The sequence below is a fragment of the Diadema setosum genome, chromosome 21 (assembly GCF_964275005.1).
Source record: "Diadema setosum chromosome 21, eeDiaSeto1, whole genome shotgun sequence".
Taxonomy (NCBI): Eukaryota; Metazoa; Echinodermata; class Echinoidea; order Diadematoida; family Diadematidae; genus Diadema; species Diadema setosum.
The window spans coordinates 8,528,071-8,548,532 of record NC_092705.1 but is presented as its reverse complement, the minus strand read 5'-3'; the positions used below and the strand labels follow the sequence as shown (position 1 = coordinate 8,548,532).

At 38.5% G+C, this 20,462-nt stretch overlaps 1 protein-coding gene across 1 annotated transcript; it reads left to right on the top strand.

Annotated features, from left to right (window-relative positions):
- Positions 1-18,003: 18,003 nt before the first annotated feature.
- LOC140244884 (melatonin-related receptor-like) lies at positions 18,004-19,179 on the top strand. Its single transcript, XM_072324493.1, has one exon. The coding sequence runs from the start codon at positions 18,004-18,006 to the stop codon at positions 19,177-19,179; it is 1,176 nt and encodes a 391-aa protein (XP_072180594.1).
- Positions 19,180-20,462: the final 1,283 nt, after the last annotated feature.

The following is a 20,462-nucleotide window of genomic DNA, read 5'->3' as shown; positions in this document are numbered from 1 at the left end:
ATTGTGTCAGTTACATCCTGTCATTGTTTTGTCCCGTTGTACCATCCCAAACGAAGGCACTATCGAACTAATCATATCACCTGACAAAATACTGGGCCGTAAACATTAACCATCGTTATGACAGCGAGACTAAGAATAGAATAAACTTAAAGAACTGTATGATGTTAATATCTTAGAGTATAATGAATCGGAAACCACCTGTATAATTATAACAAATCGTTATATTTTTGTTGCGTTGATGAGATTTAATGTTGCTTGGTCCATCAGTTCTCATGGTTATTGAATGTTATTGCAGAGTGTCAATTGTCACAATGATTAATTTTTGTCTCTACGAGGTTGGTATTTGACGTCATTTTTCATGAAAATAAAGTGTTAAAGAATTAGTAACAACTACAGTAAACTGCAATATACCATTACTGTCAAACTTAGCAATGTTTGTGTGTCAAATCAAAGATATCTTTATCTCTCAATAATACCGTCAAAGGAATTTATATCCAACGGCTTTTCCAAACTTAGCGTAACAGCGCGAACAAAATTCTCTTCACTTTTTTACCCGTTTGCAGTCACAGTTGGTTCAACATAAATTGCCCAGGGCATAAACCATGCTGATGTCGATTAAGTATGTCATCTGACAGATAATCATACACGCCAGTCTTGATCAAAAACAATTTTCTCTAACGCTTTGGAAAATACTGGTAAAGTTGTTAGAGATATATGATTAATATGGGTTGAATTTATCACTCCCTTTGTGTATGTAATCGATGTTACATGTGCCCTATTCAATGTGTTAAACTTTTACCAGTGTTCAGTGAAAGGCTTAAAATATAGGTTAAAGGTTCAATATAGGTCAAAGGTTCAAGAGTGAAATCAATAGTATCTTTAACGCCACAGTCCGGTACTTGATCCAGACCAGTAGCCTTATTCCTCGAAATAACCTTAACAACATTTATTACGTCATCAGTAGATATTTGTGCAAAGTGAACGTACATTTAATACTAGAAATTATTTTTCAATTTTTACCAAATTCTCCTGTCCGTTTTCTTCTAACGGCCAAACTTACAAAATGATTGTTTAGCATGCTCAGACAAGTTTTATTTTTTGAGTCTTTGACTTCACATCCGTCTGTGATCAACTCTTTATATGAAGTTTAGCTCATTTCATAGGCATTATTCAAATCCATGTTGCATTTCTATTACCACTATAACTTACCATGCTTTTAGCCCCGTAAACACGTTTAGATTTCCTTATCATATCAGTTACAGAATTTCTGAATTTCTTGTATGATTCGCAATCCTCACTGGTTTTAGAGCGATGAGCTTGTTGATTAACATCAGCTCTCTCACGGCTCTTACAAAATTGTAGTATCCATTCGGGGTCATCCCTAGACCGACACCCAAGAGTCATACTATACAGCCCACGAGTTTGACATTAAAAACAGGTCCATGAGTCATACAGCTCACAAGTCATGCAGCCCATGAGTTCGACACATACAACACGGGACTTAATGTGTTGGTCTCGTGGGCCTTGTTAGCTTAGTGTGAAACTAATGGGCTGTATGACTCGCAAGCTGTATAACTCATGGGCTGTATGACTTGTGAGCTGTATGACTCGTGTGCTATGACTTGTGAGCTGTATGACTCGTGGGCTGTATCAGAGACGGTGTAGCTCAATTTGGTTTCACATAGAGAGAGAGAGAGAAAAAAAAGGAGTCATCCCACGAGACCGACACCCACGAGTCATACAGCCCACGAGTTCAACAGATACAACACGGGGCTTAATTATGTCCGTCTTATATATGCCATTGGTCTTGTTTTCTTCGTGTCGAACTCATGGGCGGTATGACTCGTAGGTTGTATACTTCGTGGACTGTATGACTCCTGCATGGCCTGGTTATGATTCGTGAGTGTCGGTCTCGCGACGTGCACCCTAGAAATAACGCGGATTTTTCTCGTTGCCAAGGATGTGCCGAATCTCGTCAACATTCTTCGCAGTGAGCAAATATTAAGATTAAGATGAGCAATGTTGGTCACTGCAATGTGCGAATTTATTTTTATGATATAGTATAAGTTATTTACTATGTAATGACGTGTACTGTGTGGTTTAGTTTCAACCTGTGATAGTGTTGTATACTAGTGTAGTTCGTGAAATTAAATACCCTACATGCCCCTATCCACGAATTCAATTGTCCTTCGTGAACGTGTCTTGAGATTGTTGCGACCAACGGTCATTCACGCTGAAAATGAACGCACAAATAAACATTGAATTGAAGGGATGGTACAGTATTGGTGGAGATGAAGAATGGGCTTCTGACTTTTTGGTGAAATATCAAGAAACCACTTGTGAAAGAGTACAGAGCATGCTATTCTATGAGGAATTCAAAGTTTATTTGATGAAAATCGGTTTTGGAATGGCTGAGACATCCAAAAACAAAGTAAAACAAAGCGATAGGAAGAAAAGGTTGGCCCCATCTTTTTTAGGATTGCTCTCTTTTGGGTATCTCAGCCATTTCAGAACCAATCTTCATCAAATAAACGTTGAATTCCTCTTAAAATTACATGCTTTTTCATATTTCATAAGGTGTCTCTCATTATATCACCAAAAATGTTTGACACCAGAAATAAGGTTTAAACCAAAACTATACGATCCCTTTAATGTTCAGACGATTAATTGGTAGTACTATTTTCTGTACAAAAGCATTAACCGTTATCAGTACAACTACCTGATAGGATCACTTGCATGTGCAGTCCCTTACTAAAGTTCAATGATGTTTTTTCTTTTTTTTATGACCACTGATTCCCAACAATCCTCAGTGAGAGCTCACTCGTGGCGGTGGGAAACCAGTGACAGTTAGAATGCTGGGATGGTAGGTCATAGTTCTACCTGAGATATAGAGGGGGTTAGATTCTAACTTTTTGCGAGGTAATTAGAAGCCCCTTATGACATATTAAAGAGTATACAATTCTAGAAGACAATCAAAGTTTATTTGATGAAAATAGATTTTAAAACGGCTGAAATTTTCCAAAAGCAAAGTAAAAAAAAAAGTGGTCCTAATAAAAGGTGGGTCCTACCTTTTATTAAGACAAGATTTTAATTCCTCTTAGAATTGTATGCTCTTTAATATTCTATAAGAGGTTTCTCATCATCTCACAAAAAGTTTGTCGGACTGATATAATTTTCTCATTACTCAGTAATAGAAAATGAGAAAAATCATGCCTACACTCTACCATTTCGCGTTGTGACAAGGTCAGCATACTAATATGCAACCAAAATCCAACATTTTTACAATTTAATCTCATTCATTTATAAAACATTCAGATACAAATAAATGTCACATATACATAAAAACAAATATTGCAATAATATTTGACAGGCAGCTACAAACACTCTAAAAAGCATGAATACGATTCCAGTTAAATGGATAGTATAGTATTGGTGGTGATGAGGATTTGTCTTTTAACTCTTTGCTAGATAAAAAAAAAAACACTTTATGAAATAATACACGGCATACCATTCTAAGAGGAATTCAAAGTTTATTAGATGAAAATCGGTTTCGGAATGGCTGAGACATCCAAGAACAAAGTCAAGAAAAGCAATTCTAATAAAAGACGGGTCCCACCTTTTATTAGGATTGCTCTGTTTTGGATATCTCAGTCATTTTAAAACCAATTTTTATCAAATAAACGTTTTGGATTTACAAGCTCTTCATAAGAGGTTTATCATTATATCCACAAAAATGTTAGAAACCTGAAGTTAAGTCTCAACCAAAACTATACAATCCCTTTAATATTGATTATAAAACCTTTAATTTTTTTTCAGACATTATCTTCATCTACTTTCTTCTCTTGCTTTGAAAATTAACAATATTGGCGAAAATCTAATAGTTTCTTTTTATTTCCTGAAAGAAAATATAAAGTAGGCCTACTTTGCATACGAGTAAATCACATTGTAACACTTTAGGTCTTCTGTAGAACCAAGTATAAAAGTACTTCTAGTAATTTGAGTTTGATTCTGTAACATAATTGCCAGTATTTGAAAAATAAATCTTTGTGTAATATTGCATTCCCAAAACAAAACGTACAGAGGTATGTGTTAGAGATTCCCATTGCAAAAAGTTAACACCAATATTTCTGTGCAGAATTTTATATTGAAAATAACGAAGTCTTTGATTCAGAGTACATCTATAAGGACCATTGTATATATTGATCCAGTCTAAATTTTGGTTAAATATTTCTTCCCATTTCCTTTCAAGTTTAGGTGGTTGAAATATTTTGCTGCATAATTTTCGGCGTAGATATCGACATATTTTGGTGTGTGTGTGTTTTTTTTTTGACAAATTAGATATTGTATCTTCTTGTTGCGTCTTTATTTCGTTATCATTCACTGATTTCTTTTCGATGTGTTTTTCCACTCTAAGGGGATTGCATGAATGATCGAAAAATACTCTAAAAGGTTACAAGAAACACCATATTTAGCCAGAAACTGTTCAAAACTTTAAAAGATGACCTATCACCACTCAGTACTTGGATTAACATTGATATAACCCTTTGAAACATTGCACTCTTAAAAACAATCTCATTATTCACACAGATTAATGAATTGAAACAAATTACCTGATTTTTCTCTTGTTCTACGGATATATTGCGGGGAAAAGTATATATATACAAAAAGCCTTAAGAATTTCACGTATAAAACCTCATTAAAGTTGTGTGATGTGATTAGTGTTGAATGTCTGCATTTGTGTCAATAACAAGAATAAACTTATAGTGTACTGTAGTGCTCCTTGAACAATGCATGTTTCGTTATTGCAAAGACAATGATCACGTGATTCCTGGCTACGCGTCCTGTTTGTCTGTAGCTGTCAAGTCGAGGGTTTCGAGTGTGTAGTCCAGTTGTGATTATGTACTAGAACTGAAAGCATCGCTTTCTATTTTTAGTTCGGTAGGGCCATGGCTGAAGAGAGAGAGAGAGAGAGAGAGAGAGAGGGAGAGAGAGGGAGAGAGGGAGGGAGAGAGAGGGAGAGAGAGAGAGAGAACAGTCGCTCATATCAGACGTAATGCAAGTATAACAATGTCTTTCATTATATACAACGATGTATGTGTAGATAGTGAATTTTCCATTTATCCTAATTACCTACGATTCAAGGTGATAAATCATAATACAAGTTTCACATGATGCGTATTTCGATTACACATAAATATGTCAAGGGCCAGACACTCACTTGTTTCTTTATCTGGTAGCCCGTTCAGGGCACTCACATCTTTGCATTTGAAATTTTGGTGGCCCTAAAAAGAAAAGTGGTAGCCTGAAATAAAAGGAAATACAAAGTATAACCATTATGTTTCCCCGATCGGGCCACCAAAAGAAAGCCTTTTTGGATACAATGTGGCCCGACATGAATTTTCAAGTGGCCATCGGGCCCCGCCAATGTCGGTCCGATATATCCATACAGATATCGTTCTGAACCTGACGCAAAATAACAGTGCTATGTAAAGCACAACCGATACCTGGCTTTTCCCATTGACTTTGATTGGTTGGGATGGCATTTCTAGGTAACCGTTTCCCCCTACTGGTATGAACGGAAATGACTACCACTTAGACTTCTATATGCACAGTCACAACATCCAGGGGTCCGATTCATAAAAGTTTAACGAGAGACTTTTTGCTCATACGTGTCATTGATAAGGCACACTTATGAGAGACTTCATGAAATGGAGTTTACTTCTCTACATAACTGCGTATTAGCGACTTTGGCCATTCTGAATATAAAGACATTTATGTGATGATTTCATGAAACAGACCCAGGCCTTGCTGGTCGCTTTATATTAGGAAGCAAGCGACACCAGTAGACCCTACTTCGCTTGTGAGGTGCCCCCCCCCCCCACCCCACCCGGAGGGAGGAGGGGAGGGTCGCTCTCAGACAAATCAATTGCTACATGTTCGCGTCCAAACACCTCAGAAAACCCAAAATAACGTGTTTCGATACATCAAATTTGCACCTCTAAAAATGGTGTCACACAATGTGTTAAACATATACCCTAACTGGCGTCACGAGGGGCTTCCGAAAACCCAAATGGCGTACGAGTATTTCCTTGTGGTACCAAGTATGATGCCCTTAATGGTGTTTTGAATAACTTTTATTGCCCTGGTAGACTAGCAAAAAACTTTCATAATACAGGCCCGCAATAAAGAATGAATAGAAAAAAAAATGACAGATTAAATTTATGGCCTATTCAATCAACAAATCGAAGAACGTAGTGGTGAATGTTGAAATCCTATTTTGCGAAATGGGACGACTGAATGGCGATAGAAAAAAGACAACCCCTCTTTCAGGAAACTCGTCGACCACTCCATGTGTTCTAAAACAGACCCTTTTCGAGGTCCTTTTGATTTCTTCCTTTTTTGCTCGGATACGTAGCAAGTCATATCAAGCGTCTTTTCAAAATATTTTGTTTCCATTTGTTCTGCTTCGTATTTTCTCTATTTTTGTACATATACAAAGGGCTAAGATCTCTTGATTTATTGATCGCCAGACACGTTTCAATCCGTGAAAAAAATAAGAGAAATTTTTCACACAACAAACAAAGTGTATTTCGTTTGGAAAGATCATATTAAAAACAAAACAAAAAAGAAGCTATTTTCATATTTGAACACAGACAATATGAATACCAGGAACTCGGTGCTATATCCTCGATGCAAACATTCGACCTCCCCTAATTTCCGCAACGCAAACCCACGGGAGCCTATTGTGAGAACGCGGCTTTCGGTCCACTTTCTTTTTCCATGTCGGAATTCTCCGCCCTGTCTGGACGTTGTTGGAGCTTTTTTACGTTGCCCTAGTCACATTCTGGAGTCGCTGGCTAGCGGTCTTGGCAATTTTCATTACGACCTACGGGGGAAAAATGAGAATGTGGACCATTGCAGCTCATGTCTTGATATACGACGGGCCCTTTAAGAGCTTTCCTGACTTTCTGCAGACCTTACAAAAGAGATTTACCATATACATAAAAAGAATGGAAGAGACGTGACATTTAATTATGACGCAATTATTCATCCTCCATTGTTTTCTCCTGATCGATTATTCGTATGTATATTTTGTATTATGACTTGTAATTCTTTCAAATGTTGTTGAACAATATGAATCAAGACGTCAACAAACTGATTATACTTCGCATCAAATTCATGTATTACCTTTTGCTGGATGGAAATAAAGTATAATTTAATTGAATTGAATCGGTGTGAATTTAATCAATATCATGTGGCGATTTTCCACAAAAAAAAAGTGGTGAAATTTTTCGAAATCTAAAATTGCATCTCATTGAGACTTGTCCGGATGACATCCATTTTTTAAAGATGAATGGAAATTGATGGAGAGGGAGACATTTTGAAAGTGCGGACGGACGGCATGCAGTTGCAGGATAGATGACATACGCCCACGAGGTTTTCCGGCCGGATAGGACGAAAGTGAAACTCCAGAGTTGTATAATTCTACAGCTCCGTCAGCATCAGCGATGAACTACAACACAGCTCTGTTATACTTAAAAAAAAAAAAAAAAAACAAGACATAAACCTTGAATCTTTTATGTTCATAAAAGTGGACTTGCTTTAGTATGTGAAATCCGCGATTCTGGAATTGAGTTTCGTATATTCCGGTAAAAACTTGGCATGAACTTTCGATGCGAAGTAAACAATTATTATGTCTTCACAAAATATGAAAATCGAGATGAATGATATGGAAGTTTGGAAAAGATTCTATAGTTCGCCCATTAGCGCAAACAATCGAGCGAAACCAAGAAATGCTCGAGATGAAGTATTGTGGAATTGTATGACAAGCGATGCAATGCCCGTTCTGCATGCGCCTCATTATTTCCTCGAACCCTATTAGTTAGAGCGGATGGCATACTGTGTTTTTGTTTCGTGATTAACGGCAGACACTATCGATAGAGATCTGGTAGTAAGTATAGCATAAATGTTTATTCTATTTTTTGCTTAGTGTATGCCACAACCAGGACTGTTTTTCAGTCTTCTCCTGGTGCTCATACTTGGAGAAATAACAGTCTCCTGTTGCATCGAATTCACTCTCGATTTGTGGTTTATCGGAAAGCATTAAGGTAAGGCTACAAGAACATCTCGTACTATTGATGCTGCTGCCTAACGTTGTAATCCTACGCATCATTATTTCGTTCGCATTTTGATGAACCCGTACTCTGGTCTTTTCGAATTCACCCCTCGTCAGTAAACGTGAATGGTCAAATCATGTTGGTGGAATCCACTCTAGGTTCACTTTAATATGCTCTGCTTATATCATTTTTATCTCATGTATCGAACTCACTTCAATTCATTCGCAAAGGAAGCGCCTCTAGAGATAAATATGACGTGGTGTCTGATGCAACAAAATTCCTTCCTTCACGAGAAATTCCGCCGTAGTCGAGACCTGTTTATCAGTACTTATTTTGTTTCGTATATCTGTTAGTGTAAGAGGAGAAATAGGACAGCAAGCCCGTGCACGAAAGGTCAATTGCTCCTAAAAGTGGGCTTCCATTTGTCTTGACCATTACCATGGCGGATTTGGGCACGAATGAATCTGACCTATCAGCGAAATGCCCATCGGAGGCGGGCAGTAAGTGCTCTTTCCTACACACAAAAAGGAGGACATTATCTTTTGCATGTCTTCGCCCACTTTCCACCCAAATGTATGCGTGGTATAGTACACGTAATATGTCAATGTATATACAACTTATCACTTATCATTTATCTTTTGTTTGTTTGTTTCAATAAGGAGGTCAAACTTAAAAAAAAATGGAGGGAATGTGTCAAAGGTCAAGGGGCAAAATGTAAAACTTTAGAGAAAAAATGGTTAATGTAAAATTCTCCGTCAGCATGTTTAAAAATCATACATAACCTGGAGGTTAGAGCTACTAAAATTTACATATTTTCTATAGATAGTTTTTTTTTTCTTATCTTAACCTTGAGGTGTATACACCGCACCGACTAGAAATGCGTTCAAATATCGAATATGCCCATCTGAACCGTTTAAGTAAGAAAAGAAAAAAAAATGCGGAAGTTTATGGATTTCGCGACAGTATCTTCATGAACATATTTGATGTATGTAAAGACATTACTAGGCACAAAAATTCTTCTTTTTCCTCTTGTGCTATACATTTTGTTTTTGTCACATCTATTTTCACGAATTCAGTGGTTCATGAAGCACGCAGCGCAACGTACCGTATAAACCAAATATACGCATTATAGCTCCATATTTGGGCTGATGGCCCCCACTTTGTCGAGTTAGTAGTCACGAGTATTGCCGAGCTTGTTACGAGTGTCACCGCGTGAGTAACTTTTGAGAACTTGGGAATATTACTTGTGACAGCCTATTTCGTTGACAACAGAGAGTATACAAGTGTGATTATAGTCGGCCTCAAGCATCGCGGGTTCACCGGTTTTTCTCCGGTTACACCAGACACAGTTTGCGACGTAGAGAGCTTCTTCATGCACTGATCATAACATGGGGGCGCGATTTTGTTTTCTCTGCGTTGCGTCCCAGCGTAATCTAAAGCTACTTTTCCACACGACGCAGGGAGAGGAGAACGTCCAGCGTAAGCGTCGGCTCAAACGTCCGCGCGTCAAAATCTAAAGCTCCCTATTATTAAACGGAAAAAAGAGGCGCGTCCTGGAATGTCTAGTAGCAGTCTAGTGTTTCTCGAATGACACGCTGTGCATGGTTGATATCGTTTGCTGACTATTGCTAGTCACCTGGGGCGAACCACGAGGGGTCAGCATCGTGCTCCCGTTTTTCTTGTGTGTGGATAGGTATACGAGGTGGACCACTTCACTGGGTATAGCACCCTGCTCTTTACGATGAATGAAGTGAGTTCTTTTTCATGTGTGAGTTGTGAATTACACAGGATACGGAACCTTCATTTATTGTCCTATCCCAGGGACAGAGCGTTTTGCCTCTTACTAGGGAGCGATCCGGTATAATCACACACAACATTGTTTAGTAAGACTCGGGGAATCAAACCCAGGTCCTTTCTGGAGGCAGACGCGCTAGCGACTGAGCGAAATCATCGTAGTAATGCGAGACACTGACGCTTTGTTAAGTTTTCATTTTGACACGTGGAGCCTGTGCTTGAACCTTTTTTTTTTTTTTTTTTTTAATTCGCGCGCTGTTACTATGATTCCTGTGGTCTTGGAAATCTAGAGCAAGAAAACGAGTGTATAGGCTCCCGCGAAGGACGCGCACAAGACGCAGCTCAGTGATGACGTCACACAAACTTCACTGAGCCGGAACTATTCTTCTCCTCCCTCCCCCTTTCGTACCGTCAATTTTTGAAAAATTTGATCTGTATTTTTAATTATTCTTTATCAATTCATCCACAGGGTGGATCATGGAATTCCATAAAAGGGGGGGGGGGAGTTGTGGCGCAAAAAAAAAAAAAATTCTAGTACCACTTCCGGGTTTAATCAGCACAAAAATAAACAAAGCAAAACAAAACAAAACAAAACCTTGTGTCACTACAATTGAAAATTAAAGGGGATGGGGCCCCCTTATTTTTGTTTTCCTTTTTACATGTGTATTTCTTTTGTTTTACACACACAAAAAAAAAAAAATCAAGGGGCACACGCGCCCGGTGCGCCCCCCCCCCCGGTCCGTCATTTATTCATAATATGTTAGAGAGAAGACATTATTCATTTTTGGGTGCTTTTATCTTATATGATGCAAGTGAACTGGTGGTTGTGAGTGCGTATGTGTGTGTGTGTGTGTGTGTGTGTGTGTGTGTGTATAAATTCGTTTTCCGAATACTGGTACTACTGGTCTCCGAATACTGGAATACTGGTACACTGTTCGTACAAGCTGTAATTTCAACCCACGGAAATGAAATGATTTGATTGCGTGTAATATTTCACGGTATTTCATTACAGCGTACCTTGGTAACTACAGGAGAAGAATCAAGTTACTTGCTTAACGATAATGAGGAAGTCCGCCATTGGTTTCTTATCGTTTTATATTTTTTTTTCTACTACAGTACAGAAACATGTTAGAAACGGTTGAGGGAAGCGGTTAATTTCTGAGGGAAAAAAAGAATCATAAACAATACAAACGTAGAGTTTTGATATCTTCCACAGTATCACCCTATTATACCTTGTTAATATTTTGGACTTCACGAGGTATTAAATGAGATTAATGGCCACATACACAATACGGTAGTAGAAAGAAAAAAGTGTGTGGTTAATGTCAATTGGCATGTTCAGTTCAGTTCAAATTTATTTTCATATTTCCACTTTCTCTATGAAATTTCAAAATGATTGACAGTAATACAACAAGTAAGTATACAAAATATTTACAATCATGTATTTTGATTGAAGATTAAAAAAATACTAAACACAAATGTATATGGTCACATCATGATATGAAGGTGCCACAAGTAATATGATGGGGCCTACATAAAAGCTATAACGCTTGTAAAAATGTAGGTTCCCGAATTCATTTTATAGGCGTGGAATTATACGGAGAACGGATATGTTTATCTTGACCAACTAAAATTATACCAGTACAAAAATCAATATAAAGAATGAACTAATAGAATATAATAAGATGTTGATAAGAAGGAGAAGAATAGATGGCCAAGATGAGACTCCTTGGAAAACTAAAAGCAAGATGCATGACAGGGCTACAATGAACTGTGATACATACCAAATTGGTAAGACACAGGAAAGGAGGCAGAGAGGGGGAGGAAAAAGGTTGAAATATAAACGGCAGTAAGCATTCAAACTTCCGTGTTTTCTAAGCAAACCTAAAGTGGCTGAGAGACTCGTATCAAATGCACAATCCTTATTATAGTTTCATTCACTCGAACCACTTTTACAATTTAATGGGCGTCGGGGAAAAAAAAAGAAGTCCAGATGTCAAGCATACTTGAGACAGGACTTTAGGTCAAGATTACTGGAAAATAACTCGGTATGGTTAAATTTTCTAGTGAATAGACCAGTGCAGGAAAGATGTAATACGCTGTGTACCATCACAAAGTCTCCAGCTGCTTGGCCTTCCATTCATCCGGGGATTCGAGATCACATGATACTAATCACAGTTTAACATGCGATGCAGAAAGATCTTGCACTTCTATTGGGAATTCCCGCAGTAGTCCCTGACACAGTTTCCGCACAATGATGTGACGGAACAAATACCTTTCGTTATTCAGGAGGGCGTATAAAATCCCATTGAAAGCGAAACTTTGTTCTGCACTCAGAGACTTAACGGAATGGTATAGTATTGGTGGAGATGAGGATAGGGCTTTTAACTTTTTGCGAGATACCAAGAAACAACTAATGAAATAGTACAGAGCACACAGTTTATTTGATGAAAAATCGGTTTTGGAATAGCTGAGACATACAATAACAAAGTAAAAACAAAGCACACAGGTCCAACATTTTATTAGGATCGCTCTGGGTTTTTTTTTATATATATCTCAGCCATTTCAAAACCAGTTTTCCTCAAATAAATGATGAATTCCTCTTGAAATAACATGCTCTTTCATATTTCATAAAAGGTTCTCATTATCTTACCAAAAATGTTAGAAACCTGAAGTTAGGTATCAACCAAAACTACACGATCCCCTTAAGGTAACAAAATTACAAATCAAGTCGAACACACAGAACAGTGAGATTTCTCTGAAATTGAACAAAAGTGGTTTGCACTTTCCCCCCTAGTTTCACCTCTTTTTAACCCGAGAGTTAGAGTATAAATTATGTGCCCTACAGCATCGGTGATAATGACATAGGCAAACGTACAACATAAAACGTATACAACATTTCAACGATGCTGCGCAGAATGACTATTTACTTCATCCACTAGCCAAATAGGTTTCTGTTGTTTAGCAGACGAACAGAGACTAACAAAGTCTTGTTGTTCTGAACACTTTTTCTGTTTGCCTTTCACATCGGAAAATATGTTTTGTTTTTATTTCGTTAGATCGTGATCTGCAGGAGTCCTTGATATGGCTACTGTTATCAGATCTACCGAAAACCAATCCCATGCTATCTTCTACTGATAATGCACAAAATTAGATCTTCACATCACAAATTCAAAATTTGTGATCGTATCAGGGTAATTACGTCCCGAGGGCAATTACCCTCGGCTAAATACTGGTTAGTGATAAGGTTAGAGTAAAGATTAGGGTCAGGGTTAGGTTTTAGGGTTAGAGTTTGGGTAAGTGTTAGGACTAGGTTCTGGATTATGATTAGGGTTAGGATCAGGGGAAGAATCCGGGTAATTGCTCAGAGTAATTGCCCTAGACCGGCTGTGATATCAAAGTATATACCATAGATTTTATTTTTATCACATTCTCTCTCTCTCTCTCTCTCTCTCTCTCATTTTAATTCAAAGCTTTTTTATTTGTTTGTTTGTTTGTTTGTTTGACAGCTAACATAATAATCCAAATGGTATACATTCATTTAATTCATTCTTTTTATGTTTCATTATGCAACTAAAAATGCCACTGCTCTTTAGAGTTGCACCATCTCACAACAGCAAGACAGGCGTTACCTGACTGTTCCTCACGTTTCAACCGCATACATACACTGTAAGGGCAGGAGCGGATCCAGGAATTCTGTAAAGGGGGGGGGGGGGGGGGCAAAAAAAAATCTAGTGCCACTTTCGGGTTTAATCAGTTGGCCAGCAAAAAAAAAAAAAAAAAAAGGCTCCCGTCCATTTTTTTTTCAATTTTCTAGTTCCAGTACAATCGAAAATTAAAGGGGCGCACGCCATTTTTTCGTTTTATTTCTTTTATTTTCCGAAAATTAAAGGGAGGCGGGCTTGATGCACCCCCACATCCGCCACTTAAGGGGTCAGATCCCATAGGTAAAAATGCAAGAGGTAACGTTTAAGACGCATGAAGAATAATGTAAGAGGAGAAGAAATAGAAACCAAAATGTCAGAAAAATAACAACGAAAATGTCTGAGGTAAGAATGTAACAGGTGGAAGTGAGGAGACCAAAACGGCCACTATCATGTTGTGTACCATTTACTTCTCGATATACCTTTTGCATATACCTTCCGAATAAACTGAACTGACATTTTAACCGCTCAAGATTTCAAAAATTTAGATGGCTATTTGGGGTCATCCCACGAGTTCGACATTGAAAACAGGTCCATGAGTCATACAGCTAACGAATCATACAGCCCATGAGTTTGACACTAGGCAAATAAAGCCCATGAGTTCATCACTAGGCTTAAAATGTGTCGGTCTCGAGGGCCTTCATTTCATTTCATTTCATTTTCATTTTATTTCAACACGGTAATAAAAAGGAAACTTGCTCAGCCAATGTCAGCCATCGGCTGTTATTCTGCAAGTCCATGCATGTATACAATATAACAGAACGAAACATAGATTCAGTAACAGTGTATAGCAATGATTGAAATAAGAACAAAAAAGAGAAAAAAAATCACGAAGAAAAGGAAAGCTTAGCTTAGTTTCGAACGCATGGGCTATTTATGGCTCGCGTGAGCTGTATAACTCATGGGTTGTATGACTCGTGAGCTGTATGACTCGTGGGTGTCGGTCTCGTGATGTGCATCCGGCCATTTGGGTGGCCATCTTAAACATCTCAAATGATCAAGGATGCAAGGATTGCATCAACCAGATTCGGATTCAGCATCCTCGAAATTGGGTAAAACCATCAAGTTGTTTTCAATCTATTCATCCTTTCTTTTTTTGAAGGATTTACCAAAATCCATTTTTTTTTTTGGTGGTCATCTGGCATATCTCAAACCCCTCAGCAAGGCAAAAGAGTTAATGTCTCATTCGGATTCAGATTCATAACGCTCGAAATAGATTAAACCACCAAATCTGTTAAATTTGTTAATTTATCATTTCTCTATTCATTATTCACTTATTAGGAAATATAAGGAATTTCGGATTTAACCCTTAAGTATCCCTATATTATGTTAATGATTATGTTACATGGAGAGGGCTGTTGGTGGGGGATGGTATAATATTGGAAGTCGGGATGGGAGGGGTAACATTTTCACGAGTTTTTTTGTAATGTTGTTTGAGTTGATGTACTGATGAATTGTACTTTGTTTGTATGATACTATTATGTGTAGGTAAGTGTGTGTTTATAATTAGTTTTATTGTATGGAGTTTCGATTATTTTACTTTTTCACGTGAAGTTGGACCCCTCGGAAGACCAGCACGGCCACGAAGGCCGAGCTGAGTAGGGCAATCTATCCGTGTATCTTCAGTTATAATATGTTCCAATTGTATTGTATTATTGTTACTTTGTGATTTTACAGTGAATAAATGAATAAACAAACAAACGGGATTACAATAAAGTATATCATCCACATTCGGATTGAGCACCCTCAAAACAGGGTAAACCATCAAAAAACACTGGACGGACTGTAAAAGGTTTAGCCTCTGGTACACAAGCTAAAACAGTTATAGAAATCTTTCTATACTTGCACTGTGTAAAGTACAATACAACAGGCTTAATATCATTGCACAGAGAGTAAGAAAAGTAAGAAAAAAAATGTCGGCTGCATGCATGTACCCTTAGGATACCATAAAATGGATTGCGCACTATAAATTAAAACGTCTTATTTCTAAAGAGATCTGCAAACAAAATGTAAATGATGATGTGTGATGCATCGGAACGATCGATTGATGAATTCTTCCTTACAGCTTTATAAGAGATGCTGACAACTCTGAAACAATAATCCGTCTTCTTGCATATTATTTTCTTGAGCTTTCTGTTCTCAAACCGGCGACGGAACTAATATGGGGGCTTAGGCCAGTAACATACCGTTTCTGCAATTTATTACAGGTTATGGTTGTTTCTTTTCTTGCGGTTTAGAAACGAAGCATTTCATTCACTAGCTCCCTCCAGGAACTTCACTTAGTTGTTGCTAAACAGGGCAAGCTTTGTGGTTGTAAAGGGCAACTTTTGTGAGCAAAGCATGCAGATAATCTGAGTACATTGCAGAACCGGTCTACTGGTGGGGATACACCCGAATTTGGCCAACAAGAAAAGGAAAAAGTTTTAGTAATAATACATCTCAGAAAAGAACACAATCCTGTGATTTGTATCGATCTTTTTATGAAAGGCAGCTTTATCGGAACGGCGAAACTTCTGCAGCTCTTTCGACTTCAACTCAATCGCGTGATACAATCATGTATTGTGACATCAGTACGTGATGAAGTACGACCTTGCACTCCCCTATGTGCAAACAATTTATGAGATAGCCATTAACTCATCAATTACTGGGATGGTTCGAAACAACATTCGGGTTGTTCGAGTGTGTTTTGAGAGTAATCGAGCTCATTTAAAGGGACACCTCGCTCCCTGCTCAAGTTACTGAAATAACAGGAATGAAGTAAAAGTTAATCATATAGGTTTCACTTATTTAAACGAAAACTTGCTCTTTCTTTGTAGCGTGCACTTACTTTTCCTAAACAATCAGTTATAATGACACTTAAAAGCGAATTTGACTATAATTCGCTTACTGCTCTACCCTTGTCAGTTTGTTGGCATATAAAAAGGTAAAAAGATCTGATATTTTATGATTTAATACTGATTCTTATTATCCTTCGATACAATAAGTCGCAAAAGAAATCATCATTGGTCGTGACATTCACATAAAAACGTAGAAATATTCTACGAAGCACGTCTTAAACCATCAAGTCTAGATCATGACCACATAAATCATTCGTGTCATCGTAAGGAGGGATGTTTCGAAACATAGAGTGCATTATAGTTATTTCCCGTTATTCACAAAACAGTATTTCTCGAGTGCACATCGTAACCGTCCAGTACCATGCACAACACTGAACTTGGATATTAGAAGCTGTGCACACACACAATTCAGACGGGGCTGTGTTGATAGGGATTTACTTCTTCCGCAAAAGCGCCTATTTCTCAACTCGAGGGAAAAGTGGAAACTGCAAAGTTTCACTACTTTCTCTCTCTCTCTCTCTCTCTTTGCCTAGCTGTCGTAGACGGAAAAGGTGATTTTGACGTTTCGTTCTAAGCTGTGGTGTGACAGATTCTTTAAAAGCCAAATCGATGTTAACTTCTGCTGATTTTAATCAGACCTTAGCTTCGCTAATCCATGTATTTAGAATCATTTTTATAATGGTATATTCATCACAGATTTAAAGTCATATCTGTTTCATGTAATTGCACTTCATCGTCAGAAAAACAAGATTCACCAGCTCACATTAGCAAGACATTTATGATTATGATTATGACGATGATGGTGATAATGATGATGATTAAGCGTCATTCCACGTACATCACGTTTACTGGCCGTAAACTCATTCCTGGAGCATTCCGCTGTTATCTATATTCGTCATTTGCTTGATATACCCTGAGATGTGTTTTTGTCCTGTTGAATTTACAGTTAGGTGTTAAGTAGGCATTTCGTCTGATGGTTGGTTGCTCATGGCCTTATGAAAGCTAATGGCTGTAACGGCGGTAACATAACTAGCGGTAGAGAGCGAGGCTGCCTGCCGTCGGTCCCTACTACCAGGATGGTGCTGCGTGTCGAATTCTTCCCACATTAATCCGCTTGAACAATATCTTCTTGCATACACACGAAACGGGGCAAAAGCAAGATGTATTTCCTAAATTAAACAATCCGAATATGATCTAATGTAATAATGCATCATCGATTTTCTTGGCTGTTGTCGGTTTATTGTTTGAAAGCGTGTGTAACTGTTTATTCATATTTACTAAAATTCCGTATAAAGAATGATCAAATCTTCTCATGTTGTTATTTCTTCTCGTCAAAATGTAATATCTATGGCTGTTTGGAATGGACAGAAATAAAAAGTTACTCATTTGACTACAGGAAAACTAAAATTGACCACGATGATGTGAGGATTACTACTTGTCAGGTTAACAATGGAGGGATAAAAGGGCAGACATTGATTCTGTATTTCATGGATATTTTTGTAAATGATAATTTTAACCACTTTACTTTGTATTCTTCAGGGATCACGAAAAATGGATGGAGGTCAAGTGACAACTCTGAATTTCGCGCTACCAAGCGAAGAAAATACGATGATCACCTTGTCAGAAGAGAGCATGGCTAATGAAACACATAGCTACCATTCGGCTGTGGACATTGCCATGGCTAGCGCCCTCTCTGTGATGGCCCTGATAGGCGTGACTGGGAATGTCTTCATACTGGTAGCAATCGCTCTCTCCAGGAAACTACAGACCAAGGACAACATCTTCATCGTGAGTCTGAGTGCCAGCGACATGCTGGTGTGCCTGGTGCAGCCGCCACAAATCCCGGGGATGATCGGCAAGAACGAGTGGCCGCTTCCCATGTGGATTTGCAACATGATAGCCGCCCTCAACATCGTGTCAGTTTCCACCAGCGTCATCACCATCATGGCGATCGGCCTCAATCGCTGCGTCCTCATCACTAGATCGAGGAAGACTTACAACCGACTCTTTTCCACGAAGATTATGGTCGGTACTGCTATCTTATCCTGGCTCATGCCGCCCATCGCGTTGGCAGCTTTGGAAGCAACGGGAAATGGTTGCATAGGATACGACACCGTCAGTCGATTCTGCATCTGTGAATTTCAGAAGCCGAGCGCAAAACCTCTCATTTATGTCGTCGCAGTGTCGGTTTTTGTAATTTTTGTTATAAACATGGTTAGCTATTGGCTGATTTTAAGGCGTGTAAGGAAGAGTGTCTTTTCAGCTGCAAAGAGACGAGCATCGGAGAATTCTTTAACCACTAAACGGGACATGTCAAGGGTGGAACGCCAGTCAATTATCGAGTTCAAAATTACGATGAATATGCTGTGCGTGATCAGCTGCTTCACCCTGTCCATCTGTCCCTATGCATGTGTGCTCTTGGCCATCACTTTCCTACAGGGACATCGGCTCGACGCGGCGCTGCGGTCCCTGTCGTTCGTGGGCCCGCTATTGGTTGTGGACAGCTGCCTCAATCCTGTGATCTACGGATCGAAGCACCCCAAGATCAGGATCGTCATCGGCCACATGCTCCGGGGACGTTGGGGAAAAATCCCGCAACCGTCCCGCCTGCTGCAGCGGTTCAACGTCCGTCGGAGCAGCGACCGTGATTCCTCGGCGAGTTCCCGATCTTTCACGAAACCTCTGCGGCGTGAAAGTCAGAACGCCCTCAGTGAGGCCAGACTGTGACGCAATGCTGGCGTCAATTTAAGTAAATGTAAGTGTATGTCGTGACAGTGAAATGAACGCATGTGACATTGCATGAGCTGCCGATATAAATCTCACAGAAGCATCAGAGGAGAATAAAATGTCCATTGATCTATTGAAATGTTCAAGTGTTGTTTTAAAATTGACATCTTGACCTCACCAGGAAATTAGCGAGAGTACGTATATAGTAGTGTACATGAAAGCGGACGTAAAAAGACCAATCTAATCGTAGACTTGCGGAATGCCTGTTAAAGCATCGTGCACCAAATCAAAACAATTCTCAGAAGAGCTCACAATTTATCTTTCAACAGTTCGAATTTGCTGGCAAAATATATCGAAAGGGTCTATCAAAAAACGTGCCTTTCTAACAAACATGCCTTTCCATCCAAACGTGCCTTTCCATCCAAACATTCATTCTCAGCCCAATTTTGGAGGGCACTTTACTGTGCCCATGTATAGTTCTGTTTTCTTGTTTGTTTTTTTCTGAGGTAGGGGCAATTTAAGGATAGGAGGATGTAATTCGTTAATTTTTTGTTAAATTTTGAGTTTAATATATATTAGTTATATAGTATTAAGTCATATACAGATTTGATACTGCAAACTTAATGTTGGTATTGTATAATTATTATGTGTTTATTTGTATGTATGTGTTCATGCAGGGCTTCCAAGAACAAAAGTGTTTAACCCACTGACGGAACCATCCTGTGAAAATAAAACATATAAATAAATAAATAAATTTGCCAGGAAAATGATTTGTTTTCGAGTATTTTAGATCAAAAGTGTAAAGTAATTTCAATAGTAGGCCTATGTGCATACGACTGTTATTCCTATAACGCCCTCTCAAATCAGAAGAGGGCATAATAGAGCAATATGTGATAATCGATCGTGCCTTAAGATTGGGTACGACTCACTCTAGGGCAGAAGATCGGTGGAGAGTGCTGTGGACCGATTTGTTGATTATCGATAATCTCTTAAAAAGAGTACGCAGCAAACACCATCGGGTATGCTTTGAAACTGTACAGTACTTCCGGCGAACCTTTTTGGCTAATATTTTACATTTTTATCATCGCCTAACTACAATCGTGTTTTATATGATATAATCGTGTTTTTTGGCTTATTTTTCTAATGTATATCATGTTGTACAACTTAGAGTAAAAACCAGCAGTTCTGCAGGTATGTGAGAGCTATGTTGTCATTTTTTATTGGGAGTAGTCAGAAAGCTGATGTTGCATTCATCTATATATATTTGATGATATTTGCAGTTG

Bases quoted from the DNA above. Each gene is read 5' to 3' on its own strand.
- LOC140244884 (XM_072324493.1), top strand. From the start codon at position 18,004: ATGGATGGAGGTCAAGTGACAACTCTGAATTTCGCGCTACCAAGCGAA.